The following is a 12,928-nucleotide window of genomic DNA, read 5'->3' on the forward strand; positions in this document are numbered from 1 at the left end:
GGCTTTACAAACTTGTGTCCCTATTGGAACTGGAGAAAGGACTTGCATTTTGGAGTTGGTGTGTAGCCTATCAAGAGGACCTTGAGAATTCAATGATGAAGATTGTCAGTTACTTCTAAGGTTAAGAAGAACAATCAGTTTGAACTCAACCTCAAATTCATATATTGGAGGGACATGCCCAAGCAAAACATATGCCATATAGGACACGGTAAGATATGATAAACATTTTAAGTAAATACGAAACCAGAACAAACAAAACAAAATGCCTCTAAGATTCAGACTATAGATCAAAAGATAGAGATCTTTTGAAGGATAGAGGTATTTTGAAGGTACTTTTAGTTCTGAGCATAGCAATCTTACATTAAATTGGGCCTATTACTTTGAAAAGTAGCCCATTAAAAATTCTATGTGATATATATATTTTTTAAAGATTTTATTTATTTGACAGAGACACAGCGAGAGAGGTAACACAAGCAGGGGGAGTGGGAGAGGGAGAGGCAGGCTTCCCACCAAGCAGAGGGCCTGATGTGGGGCTCGATCCCAGGACCCTGGGACCATGACCTGAGCCGAAGGCAGACACTTAATGACTGAGCCACCCAGGCGCCCCTCTATGTGATATTTTATCCATATGATATATAGTCTGACACATTTTTATCTTGGAAAGATACATGAATCAAGGTAGGAGATGATTTTAAGATACTTCCTCAGGATTCCCTTTAATAGGAAAATCATGTATTGTAGTAAAGAAATGTAAAAATGAAACACAGTAAGATCACTCACTTCTGTTTCAATCCTGTAAGAAGTCAGCTGTCCCAATGATACCATCTCCTGTGCATTGTATTTCACAGTGTCTCCAGGAAGGTGAGAGGCAGTGGGGGTGTAGGGAAACACAGCCATTGGCACCCAGCATGCTATGTTACTGGTAGAAAATAGTGCAGGGTCCAGGATGTGGCTCTACTGTAAAAGGAACACCAAAACTGTTTAATTTGGACAACCACTTTCAAGTTTACCTTTACGTACTCAACCTAAAATAACTAAAAGAAGTGTTCTTGTTTTCCACTTCCCAGTTCCTCCTGTTTTCTATTTTGCGATGCTCACGGTGTAATTCTGAACCTTTGTTGTACATTAGTCACTTAGGGAGTGTCAAAATATACCCATGACCAGGCCAGGGTCCTAACCCCAGAGATGGATTCATTTGATCTAGGGTTGGACCCAGGTGGTATTTTTGAAAAGTGACCCAGATAATTTTAATGTGCAGCCAGGGTTGAAAACCACCATGGTTTCACATTGGAGTAAAAATATCTAGGTTCTAGTTGTAGTGCTGCCATTTACTAGCTGGCTGATTTTTAAGTCTTCAATTTCCCACAGGATGATGAGGTTGGCTTAGAGATTTATTAAATTCTCTAACTCTCAACTAAAACAAAATTTTTTATTATTATGTTATGTTAATCATCATACATTTCATCATTAGTTTTTGATGTAGTAAATTGGGATACATATGATCTCTTTTAGTTTGCTTAGCTCTAAAAAGATGAAAAAGGAATCATTTGGAGTATGCTCTTTTGGTTTGAAGCAAGGGAGTTAAAAAAACAGCACTTAAGTAAACTTTTCCTTCTTCCCTCTTCCCAATTACAAGGCATAGGAGAAAAGAAACACAGACATTTAAGCTTAGAAGTCACAGGAGACTTCTAGGGCTGCTTTGTCTGTCCCCAGCTCTCTTAAATTGGGAGTTAGTCATATGGTACCTGGGGAACAGAGGCAGGAGGGAGAGTGCTTACTACACACCAAGAAGGTAAATATAATACAATCCCCAAAGGCCTTACACTACTCATCTGACCATAATCTGGCCTGGTACTAAACACTGCAAGTGTGGAAGGTGAGGTAGGGGTGTGCACATAATACACACACACACACACACACACACACTCCCCAACTCTCTTGTGGAGAGCGCCCAGAAGAGGATGGTCACCAGTGATGCTCCCCCAGTCAAGGCCATGGGGCTTCTCCTCCACCCCTCCCAGCTCGCTCCCAGTCCTGCCCCACCCGGAGGGTTGTCCAGACTGCGCTCAGCTGGGTTCAGAGAAGGCGGCGGCAGCCACTGCCATTCTCCCGCAGCTGGTTCTCCGTATCTTTCACTGAATCCATCTCTGTGCCTCTAAAAACAGACGCAGACGCTAACTTGATCCCCTCGCTTCTCTGCCTCTTCTCTCTAGACTAGGCCCCCCCAGGAAGGGCCAAATAGACCGCAGCCCTTGGCTCAAGCTCAGGCTCATTCTCACCCTCCGGATTATCCTAGCACCCTCACAGCTTCCTGGCTCCTCTTCATCCTCACACCTCTCCCAAACCCTAACTCCCCCAATCTCATCTCCCCACTTCTCCGCGCTCTCCCACGTTGTCCCCTCAGTACCTCTCCACGCATTCTTGGCCAAAAGCCTTCAGTTTTCCAGAACTTCCTCATCCTCCCCTCCCCAACTCCCACCTCCTGCACAGGGTTCCTGGTCCTCGACATCACCTGCATTCCCTACTTGCTCATAGCTCCCTCTCCCTCCTTTTAAGGAACCCTGGCGAGACCCCTCACCCCTGGCACCCAAGGGGACCCTCCTTCCAGGACCCCACCCACGACACCTCGGGAGTCCCTCCACGCACTCACTCTTACACCTCCAAGCCCGACACCTGGACATCCTCCCCCTTATTCCGAACAGTTCCCTCCTTTCTAAAACCATAGGTGCCCCCACTTCCCAGTCACACCCCATCTCCTCCCCTGCCCCCAGGCTCCCACTCCTTTACCGCCCGACCTGACCCCCAGGGCGCCCCCATCTACCAAGGCTCACTCTTCGCCCCGACTCTCGACTTCTCAGGCGCCCCCTCACAGGCTCTCGTTCTCCAACCCCTCCCCCCCGAAAACTCGCTCCCCACCCCCCCTCCCCGCCCGCCCCCAGCCCACAGGTCGCGCTCGGGAGGGGTGCTCGCCGTGCCCTGGCCTGGGCGGCCGGGAGGTGACGCGGCCCCCGCGGGAGGAGCCCGGGAGGCGGAGGGGCGGAGGAGGCGCTGGCGGCGGCGGCAGCAGCGGCGTAGGGAGTCGGCCCTCGGCGCCGACTCCAGGGACCCAAGGGGCGGCGGCGGCTGAGGGTTCGCCGGCAGGCGCGTGATGAGGGAACACCAGCACCCGACCCTGCTACGCGTCGGAGCTCGCTCGGATCCGGGCGTTGGCAGCCGATGGGCCCCGGGAATCTCCGCCGCGAGTCCTTGTCATCCCTTCCTCGCTTTCGCTTCTCCGCTCTAGCCCGGAGCGGTCTCCGGCGGCTGTCCTCGGCCCCGCGGCCCTTTCGCGGTTGTTTCTGGAGGGGTCCTCCCTCCGCGGCGCCTGGAAGCCCAGTGACGCGTCAGTCGGCGGGACAGCTGAGCTGCTTCTCTGGAAAATTAGCCCCTGTTTCCTTACCTACCCTCTCGGCTCCCGCCTCGGCGCCCCTCCGGCTGGCAGGACGCTGCCTCCCAGCGCCTGGAGCGAGTTCCCGGGACTCCCCCAGGGGGCCAGTTCGCAGCTAACCCCTTTCCCCTCCGCGGCGGCGCGCGCCCCCGCCGGACACACTCGCGCCCCGGCCGGCGCGCCGCCCTCCCGCCCGCTCCTTCCAGTCACCCCACCCTTAGCGGTCCCCGCCACCTTACTCCACCACCCTCCCCCGCCGCTCCGCGCACACCGCGTCCCGGCCCGGCCTCCCGCTCCTCTCTGCCAAACCGCTCACTTGCCAGCCCTTCGCCCCCGGGAAGAAGAAACATTTCCCGGAGCGCACTCCTCAGCCCTCACTCCCCCTGAGCTCGCCCTCCCCCCCCGCCCCGGCTCTTTCTTTCTTGGGGGAGGGGGGCTGTCGCCTCGGATTGAAGGCCATTGATTTGTATGTATTTGTCCCAGCGCCGGAGGCTGCCCCAGCCGCCCGCGCGGGTGCCGCTGCCGCCGCCAGTGGAGTTGCCTCCCTGCTTCCCTAGGGTGGTTAAGCTCCACCAAACATGTCGGCTCCTGTCGGGCCGCGGGGCCGCCCGGCTCCCACCCCGGCGGCTTCTCAGCCGCCCCTGCAGCCCGAGATGCCCGACCTCAGCCACCTCACGGAGGAGGAGAGGAAAATCATCCTGGCCGTCATGGATCGGCAGAAGAAAGAAGAGGAGAAGGAGCAGTCGGTGCTCAAGTAAGGACCCGGCTCCATCTTCCCGCCTCCCTCCCTACCCTCCGCCCCCACGGCCGCTGCCCTGCGGCCGCCTGCGCGCCCGGGATCGCCGCCCGCCCTCCAGCCGGCGGCGCCTGGGCCACCAGGGTTGCGGCCGCCGGCGGCCGCCGGGGCTGCTTTCTGGGTGTCAGAGTGCGGGGGTGTGTGTCGGGGAGAGAGGGCGCCGAGGCCGGTTGAGATGAGGGTGGCGAGCCCTTGGACGTTGTAATTTTCCCGGGCGTCCTTCCGGCTTCCCCCGCGGGCCAGGTGGGCTCCAGGGCCCCCACGGGGCTGAAGCTGAACCCAGGCTCCGCGCGTCCCCTCTCCTTTCCAGCCGCCCCCGTGCGGAGGCAGTGACTGGGGCAATGAATCCAATATGGCCGTGCACAGGTGCTCCCCGGCCGGGACCCGGGCGAAGGCGCGCCGCCGGGGATGCGGGCGCAGCCGGGGCGTCTCGTCCCGCGTTTCCGCAGGGCGGCTCTGCCTCCAACGCGGAGACGAGCAGAGCTGCCCACCGTCGCTGCGGGCAGGAGGGCGGCGGTGCAGGCGAGGGGCCTAAGCTCTGGCACGTCTCGGGTGGGTGTGCGGCCGCCGCCATCTTCCAGCCCCTCCCCCTCGGCGGGTTCTAACACCCTGCACTCTGCTGCTCTTTCTGTTTGCAACTAGTAAATCTGTTTAATCCTGAAGAGACTCTGAAGAGGCTCCCTTTCCTACCATTACTGCAGTTTGGGATGCTTCCTACCTTGCGAAGTTCTAGTACTCGTGTTCATAGCGTAGGCGGCCGGGATTTTGACGAGGGTGGGATAGTAAAAGCAACACCCAGGCATCGGTTTAGCGCTGTGTAACTTCAGCACCAGGGAACTGTCCAGACAGAAATACAGCTTTGAGACTCCTTTCAGTCTAGCAAAGAGATTTGTTTCTACAGGTTTGCTTTTAAATGTTTTATGGGCATTTGATTTCTCAGTTACTGTATGAAAGAGATTGTGCAGAAGACGCGTAACCTTTTTATGTTTTTCCAACTCAACTTTTTTCTTTTTACTTGAAATGAATTACTTACTAAGAGATTAACTTGTACAGTTTATATGTTAAAGGTGGGATGGTTCTTCTGGGTGTTATCAAATACACTTTTCCTATATTCTCCACAGAAACACACAATTGAAAGAGTAGAGTTCCTCTATGAAGGAACTAATACATGACCTCTAGTCATGTAAATTTTAAAAACAGGTTCAATTCAGTATTCTTTAATACACTTATAAAGAAACAAATTTCTGTCTATACATATATATTTTCATATTTTAATGAAAAATACTATAAATTGTGATAACAAATGTATCAAATATCTGAGAAAAACACAATTTCTCAAAAAATATTGAAGCACTAAGAGAGCAAATGTTCCTGACATATTAACTGGAATGAAGAAGAATTACTTTTTCAAAGCTAATTTCTGGGTTTGGAGACTTGTTTGGGAATATGATTTATTAGTAGCCTTGGGAAATGAAAAACTGTTAAGAGATTAAGTAGCTTATTTTAACTAATGGAGGAATAAAGCATTACTTTTAAAAGCTTTTTGAGCATTCTACTCACTTTGCTTTAACTATATATACTGACAATACCAAGCTTTTGATAACTTAAGAGTGTGACATTTAGATATATGAATCTATACTTCTTACTATAATTGCAGTAAAATTAGTGGTGCCAAAATGATGTCAAATAAAAGGTAGTTTTATTTCTTTGACCCATATATTTAAATGTACAATGTGTTTTTATTTCTTTGTAGTATGCTAAATCATAGTATTTACTGGCTAGTTCACTCTTGTTCTGATATATAGAAATGTAAATGAACTTTTGAATACTAAATTAAGAATTACTCAGAGTGACCAGTATATTCCATTAGGAAAATGTTGTGAAAGGGTTTTTCACGTAGGTATATTACATACATTTCTATGTAAACCCACATACTATGCAAATACATATAATGTTAATGCATTCATAATTGCACAGTTTAGGTAAAAACATTCTCTAAACATACACTCATACAGTCTATGAAATTACATTGATGAAAAGTCTGTTCATATTTATTTTAAATATCTATTTGCATTTCTACCTAATAGTCTTGGAAGGAGTCATACCTCAAAGTGGCCTACATGGTTTCAGAACTATTTTTATATTCATTTTAACAAGAAGTTTTTTGGAGGTTAAAGCATAAAACATTTAATTTTAAATGTTGTTTAAAAATGTTTTTGGCTTTTGTAATAAAGTAAGGTGAGGCAAGGAAAATGAGGAAAAGAATAGACTTTATGATAGAATTATAATAAAGATAGTTTTGAAGAATTTTATAATTTATTAAGTAATATTATATTGGGTATTAAGTTATAAATACTATATGTAAGAAAAAATGATACTAGTATTCTTCAATGATTACTATTTCTCACTAAGTTTTAGGGACTGTTCATCTGGTCAAGACTACATTATCCTTTGTTTTTCTTTAGTGATGTCCATTTAATTGCATATTAACATCTATTCTGAGAGAAGGTCATGGGCAGAGAGAAACTGAAAATCAAATTCATGTCTGCTGCTTGTAACAACTATATTAGAAGATAAGTTTGATGTGTGAAAAACTGAAACCATTGAATGAAAATATTTTCATACTAAGTATTCGTACAGAATGGGGTGTGCATACCAAAGTATATCACAAGATGGTATGTTGGAGTACAGGAAGAGAATATTAAAACTTCTATTTCTGTTTCTATTTTTATTTGAAAAAGAAATTCAGTTTTACTGATATTTAATATATAGATTGACAATATTAAGATGCATATAATTTGTGAATAAATATGCACATATTAAGAAGTTCATGCCTGAGATGTTTTTAATGAGAGAGGTGAGCAATCAAAGGTGATTGAGACCACTATTGAGACCATTACTATAGTAATCTCTCTCTTTGGGAAGAGATTAATTAAGAACTATTTATATTTAATTATTAGCAATTTCTTCAAAGCCTTGCTGAACATCCACATACTCAAGAAATCTTCTGTCACCATCAAGTAATTTCATTTTACATGGGATTAAGATACTAAAAGTTTGGAAGCATTTTTATATCTCAGTAGATCCCTCTATAGATCAGTAATTACTTTTTTATCCTTACATGAAAATCCTTTTATAGTTTTAGTTTTGATAACTCAATCTACTGGTAAAATCTATAATGTTCTTTTACTTATTAATATTTTTAAGCCTTGTCTTTCAAGATTGTAAGCTTCTTGAGGGCAAGAATAAAAATGTACTCTTCTTTGAAGTTTCTGTTTTGCAGCATCTTTAACACCTGCACATATTAGGTACCTAATGAGTAATGTTGCTATGACTTGTGGTAATGTTAATGAGGCAGATTACAATTTTGTTGGGAAAATGAAGAATAATTTCTTTGCAAGAAAAGCATAATTTATTAAGTTTGTAGTTTTCAGTGGTTTTGTTGCTGTTGTTGTTGTGGTATTGTGAAAAAAATGCATGAGAAAAGCAAAACCACTGAAATCAATAGAAAAGTATTCATTCAGTAAATATTTATTGAGTTTCTACTAGTGCATGTTATAGTCTTTCAGATGAGGGTTTTTTTATATCAAATTAGAAATTATGTTTCTTGATGTGTAAATTATCTTTTTATTCTTAGTTTGGATTTTCTGTTAATGTCAAAGAGATAATTTACTCCCCAAATAAAGGAAGACAATGAGTAAAAGTTTCATGATAGATCAGAGTGACAATTTAACTTACATTTAAAACATAGATGAGCAGTTCTAGATTTTTAAAAATAATTTAAGAGTATTTTTCAAAGTCAATTTATAAGCTTCTTTATTTAATGGATAATATATACCTACAGTACAAAATTTCTTAGCTGTGTTTTTCCCCAAGCTAGAGGCAACGACTCTTGCCAGTTTATTGTATACCATTCTAGAGATATTCTTTATGTAGGAGTAGATATGTGTATACATCACACATATGTATGTGTATGTGTGTGCACACAGATATATGGATGTATATGTGTACATATAAAAAACACAAATGTGTACTGTGGTTTACTCTTTAGGAGATCAGTTCCACACCCATTAATATATAGTTTTCTCAGTCATTTTAATGGCTGCATAATATCTCATTTTGTGAATACTCTGTAATTTCTTTAACTAGAACTCTATTTTTGGATATTTAGGTTGATTCTAATTATTTTGCCATTAGAAACAGCACTGCGATAAATATCTTTGTACATATATCATTTCCTATGTATGTGAATATATCTTTGGAATACATTCCTAGAAATGCATTGTTGGGTCAAAAGGTCAGTTGTATTTTAAATTTTAATAAATATTGCCAAATTTACTTTCATAGAATAAGTATGCCTAAGTGACATAAACTAGGGAGACTCCTACATCCTTTCCAATTCAGTGTGTGATAATCTTTGCCAATATTTTGGTGAAAAATATGCCATTGTAGATTTAATTGAAGTTTTCTTATCAGTGAGGCTGAGAGCCTTTTATATTTGTTTAAAGTCTTGTTTTTCTGTTGGTCATTTTTAGTGATTTGTAGAAGCTCTTTTTATTGTCATTTGTTTTATGACCTTTTTTTATTGGTCAGGATTTTTTAAAAAATGTGTTTGAATTTATTACTTTTTTATGGCCTTGGGGTTTATGATGTAGTTAGAATGATCTTCATTCTAATATTTAAAAAACTACCATATTGTCTTCTTACAGCTAAATGAAATTTTAAGAAAAAGGCATGTCAAATAATAGATGCAATTTAATCATGAAGACTTCTAAATAAAAATCATTATTGTACACGTAAATAGCCATGGCCATTGTCAAAAATTGAAAACCTATAGTTTCTAAGAATTTAAAATGCATTCTAAAACATTGATTGGCATTTTATGAGATAGTACATAATAAATTACATATATTCTGTATTTTAAAGTAACTAGGACAATTAAATAATATCTTTTTGTTGACAGTATATATTGATAAGGAACTAATCATACTGTGTGACAAAGAGAGAGGTAATGGAGGCAAGTGTGAGGAATCAGATAGATTTTGACTTGAAACCTTATATGACTAATTAATAACTGTAAGGTCTTACTTACGTTGTTAAGCACTCTGAGCCCGTGTTTCCTCATCTCTGTTATCTGAATAATAACGCCTACCTTGAAGGATTGTTGTGATCAATATAGACTAAATGTCCTGGCATAAGTAAGTGTGCAACAAATAGTTGTTATTAACTGATTATAGACAACAGTTTCTAGGCCTTAATATTATTATAGCATTCCTGGGTGAAATCTTACCTTTTTTTTTTTTTTAATTGAGACATTCTCTTCCTTGTCTACTGGGAAGTTAGAAGAATACCTGAAGATTTTTAAGTGACTTCATTAGTTATCTAGAAGGTCGGGGAAGGTGATGAATTGGAAGCAGTTTCCTCAGTGAAAACCATTCTTAAAGAGTCTGAAAACTAAGGGGTAGTAGTGAAAATAATACACCAAATTATTGGTTATCGGCAAGATACTGATTGTCTTGGGTGAATGTGAGGAAACTAATTTGTGCAGATTACTCCGTGATTGTCCTTAGATTTGCCTGGGATCAATTTTTTACTCTACTAATAAAAATATGTATTTATTTATTTGTCTTATTCATATTATATGTGAGAACTCAGAGAATCTTATCATGTTAATGGATTCTGAAGAATTATTACAGTTCAGAGTGCTCTTCTCCTATGCATTGTTTCTCAGATGCACACAATCTTTTTATGACTGCCTCTTTCTCATCTTTCTGACCTTAGCTTCAAGTTTGTGTCCTTAGAGAGCTCCTTCTTGGCGCTTTCTTAAGTAGGTTCTCTTTCTTCTTTTCTACAACATCTTTAATGTTTCCCCACTTATGCTTATTAAAATTTACAATTTGTTTTTTTATGGTCTGTCTACCCTGCTAGATTATAAACTCCCAGAGAGCAAACATCCTGTCTGTCTTGCTCACCATTTCAGTCTCTGCTTTTAACCTAACACAATGCTTTATGCATAGTAGTACTCAAAAATATTAGTTGGGTGAATGAATGAAACATTGGGAATGAGATACTGTGTTCATTTAGGTACTGATTGCTTTCAAGGTGAAATTCAGTAATCTAAAAGAAAAAGGTTTGCTTAGGTAGTAGTGCCCTTATTTTTGAAATCAACTATAATTTTTAAACATATATCCAATTTTGCTTATATTGCTCGAAGCAAACTTACAGTATTTGTGTATGATTACAGCTCCTCTTTCTTTCAGATTAAGCACATATCTGTTTTGACTAGAAATCAGAAGAATATTGTGATATGTCATTTTGAAATTTTAATTTGTTTAATATAAGGAATATTTTGCTTTAAAAATTATTACTTTAATTTCGAAGTGTTTGTAAATTTCCAATGTGCTTAACAGAGCTGAATGGTAAGTGATGTACAGAATGTTTTGGATAGAAACAATTCTCCCCAGAGACAGACAGTCAGAGGCCAACCATAATCATATGAACACATTGAAATATAAAGTGTCATGAAAAAACACAGTAAAGGTGTTTTTAGTACATCATGACCATAGTAAAAAATATGTCAGACTAATCAAGTGAGAGTGTTGTCTCTTTGGTATTGTTAGAGGGTGTCAGACATTTTGTCCTTTTAAATTCTCTTTTTTTTTAAGATTTTATTTATTTATTTGACAGAGAGAGACACAGCGAGAGAGGGAACACAAGCAGAGGGAGTGGGAGAGGGAGAAGCAGGCTTCCCGCTCAGCAGGGAGCCCATTGCAGGGATTGATCCCAGGACCCTGGGATCATGACCTGAGCTGAAGGCAGACGCTTAATGACTGAGCCACCCAGATGCCCTACAAATTTCCTTTTTTGTATGTATTCCTACATCACCTCCTAGGGAATTTTGGAAATGTGAGTGTAGTTTAGGGAAATATAGGGAAGATATTAGCTATGGAATGACATTGTGGTTGGTGAAGATTCTGTTCCTCTTTATATTAGTGAATTATTGCAGATTTCAGACAGTGTTGTGTTATGAGAGAGAGAGATTAGTTTTGTTGGATTTTGTGATGGGTAGTTTCAGAAATAGGATTAGAAATAGGATTATAGAAAGGGAAAAGTTAAGAACAGGTCTATAGACCGAGGAATGATATAATATTATTTTACCTACTTCTCTCTAGAACTGTTGTTACCCACCAAAACTGTAGGCAACTAGATAGTGTAAGTTAGGCTAAGAATGGACAACTTTTATACAGTTTATGTATTATGAACATGTGTTATATCTATGTTATATATACAGGTCAAAAAGCTCTAATTTGTATTTTCCATATCATATAGCATATTATCTGGCATTTAGAGTTAAGAACTTATATACAGTTTATAGATTGTAAACATTTAACATTCTTATGTAACACACACATACAATTTGGTAGGTTCTGCTAAACAAAGATGCTGGTTAAATGCCCTTTCAGGCACAGGAGGAAGATGGAACTCACTATGCACTTAGGCAGCTTTTTTTTTTCCCCAACTAAGTTTATGTTTAGCTGTAAGGGGAAAATAACTCAGCAGTTTCATGCATCCTGCAACTAGGCTTCTGAGATGCTAAAACTGGGAAAAAAGGTTTATACTAAACAATATAGCTAGATAACAGAATAATCATAATGGGGGTTTTGGTAAAGGGTTTACTTCTCAGGCACATATATGAACAATCTGTTTCATCATACATCACATCACACAGAATTCTTTTTGACTAAAAGCTGAAAGAATTAATGCTTTTATTTGCACAATTTTTTTTGTAAAAAATGAATTTTGTAGTGGAAATAGCTAGGTTTTCATCAAAGATTTACATTCCTCTTTCACAGAGTTGTTGCTGCCCAGCTGCCCAGCCCTGGACTACCTTTTCCAGCTTTCTTGGTTTCTAAATGGGTTCATGTGATTAAGTTCTGGCTGATGACTTAACCTCCCTACCCCGGCCTCCACCCTCTCCCCCCACCGCTGCATTAGACTTTATATGAATAAGAGATACATTTCTGTGTTAAGTCACTGATTTTAGGGGTGTATCTTTAACTGTGGTTATCTTAAGTAATATCAGTTCCCTTATTATCTGTTATTTATTTAACTCTGGGAAAGCTTTACTCAGCCATCAGAAAGGATGAGTACTTACCATTTACACCGATATGGATGGAACTGGAGGGTATTATGCTGAGTGAAATAAGTCAGTCAGAGAAAGACAGTTATCATATGATTTCACTCATATGTGGAACATAAGGAACAGGGCAGAGGACCATAGGGGAAGGGAGGGAAAACAGAATGGGAAGTCATCAGAGAGGGAGAAAAACCATGAGAGACTCTTAACTCTAGGAAACAAACTGAGGGTTGCTAGAGGGGAGGTGGGTGGGGTAATTGGGTGATGGGCATTAAGGAGGGCACGTGATGTGATGAGCACTGGGTGTTGTACTCAACTGATGGATTGTTGAACACTAATCTGAAACTAGCGATGCCCTATAAGTTGGCTAATTGAATTTAAATAAATTAAAAAAACCCCAAAAAACAACTTTGGGAAAGCTTTAAAGGTCCCATCTCCATTGGTCGACTCCGGAAGTACTTCCATGGTACTGAACTTTATTACCACAGGTTGATTTCTCTTTAACAATTGTCTGGTCTAAGCTAACTTAAGTCTTAACTCAGCCATAGGATTCTTGAATACAGAATTT

At 41.5% G+C, this 12,928-nt stretch overlaps 2 protein-coding genes across 26 annotated transcripts in view; one reads left to right on the forward strand and one right to left on the reverse strand.

Annotated features, from left to right (window-relative positions):
* Positions 1-2,783: 2,783 nt before the first annotated feature.
* On the reverse strand, positions 2,784-3,777 carry LOC113925555 (translation initiation factor IF-2-like). Its single transcript, XM_027600099.1, has 2 exons — positions 3,744-3,777; positions 2,784-3,364 (listed from the first exon to the last, which is right to left on the reverse strand). The coding sequence occupies exons 1-2, from the start codon at positions 3,775-3,777 to the stop codon at positions 2,784-2,786; spliced, it is 615 nt and encodes a 204-aa protein (XP_027455900.1).
* Positions 3,778-3,864: 87 nt separating this feature from the next.
* The window catches only part of RIMS2 (regulating synaptic membrane exocytosis 2), a 583,419-nt gene continuing 574,355 nt past the window's right edge, over positions 3,865-12,928 (forward strand). For 14 of the 25 annotated variants that reach the window (XM_027597419.2, XM_027597342.2, XM_027597396.2 and 11 more), the window contains exon 1: positions 4,006-4,181. In XM_027597419.2, coding sequence (XP_027453220.1) covers positions 4,006-4,181 — 176 coding nt within the window. Of the gene's footprint in view, positions 4,182-12,928 lie in introns of all 25 variants that reach the window. The other 11 variants (XM_027597538.2, XM_027597289.2, XM_027597533.2 and 8 more) reach the window with 1 other exon arrangement.

The sequence above is a fragment of the Zalophus californianus genome, chromosome 4 (assembly GCF_009762305.2).
Source record: "Zalophus californianus isolate mZalCal1 chromosome 4, mZalCal1.pri.v2, whole genome shotgun sequence".
NCBI lineage: Eukaryota > Metazoa > Chordata > Mammalia > Carnivora > Otariidae > Zalophus > Zalophus californianus.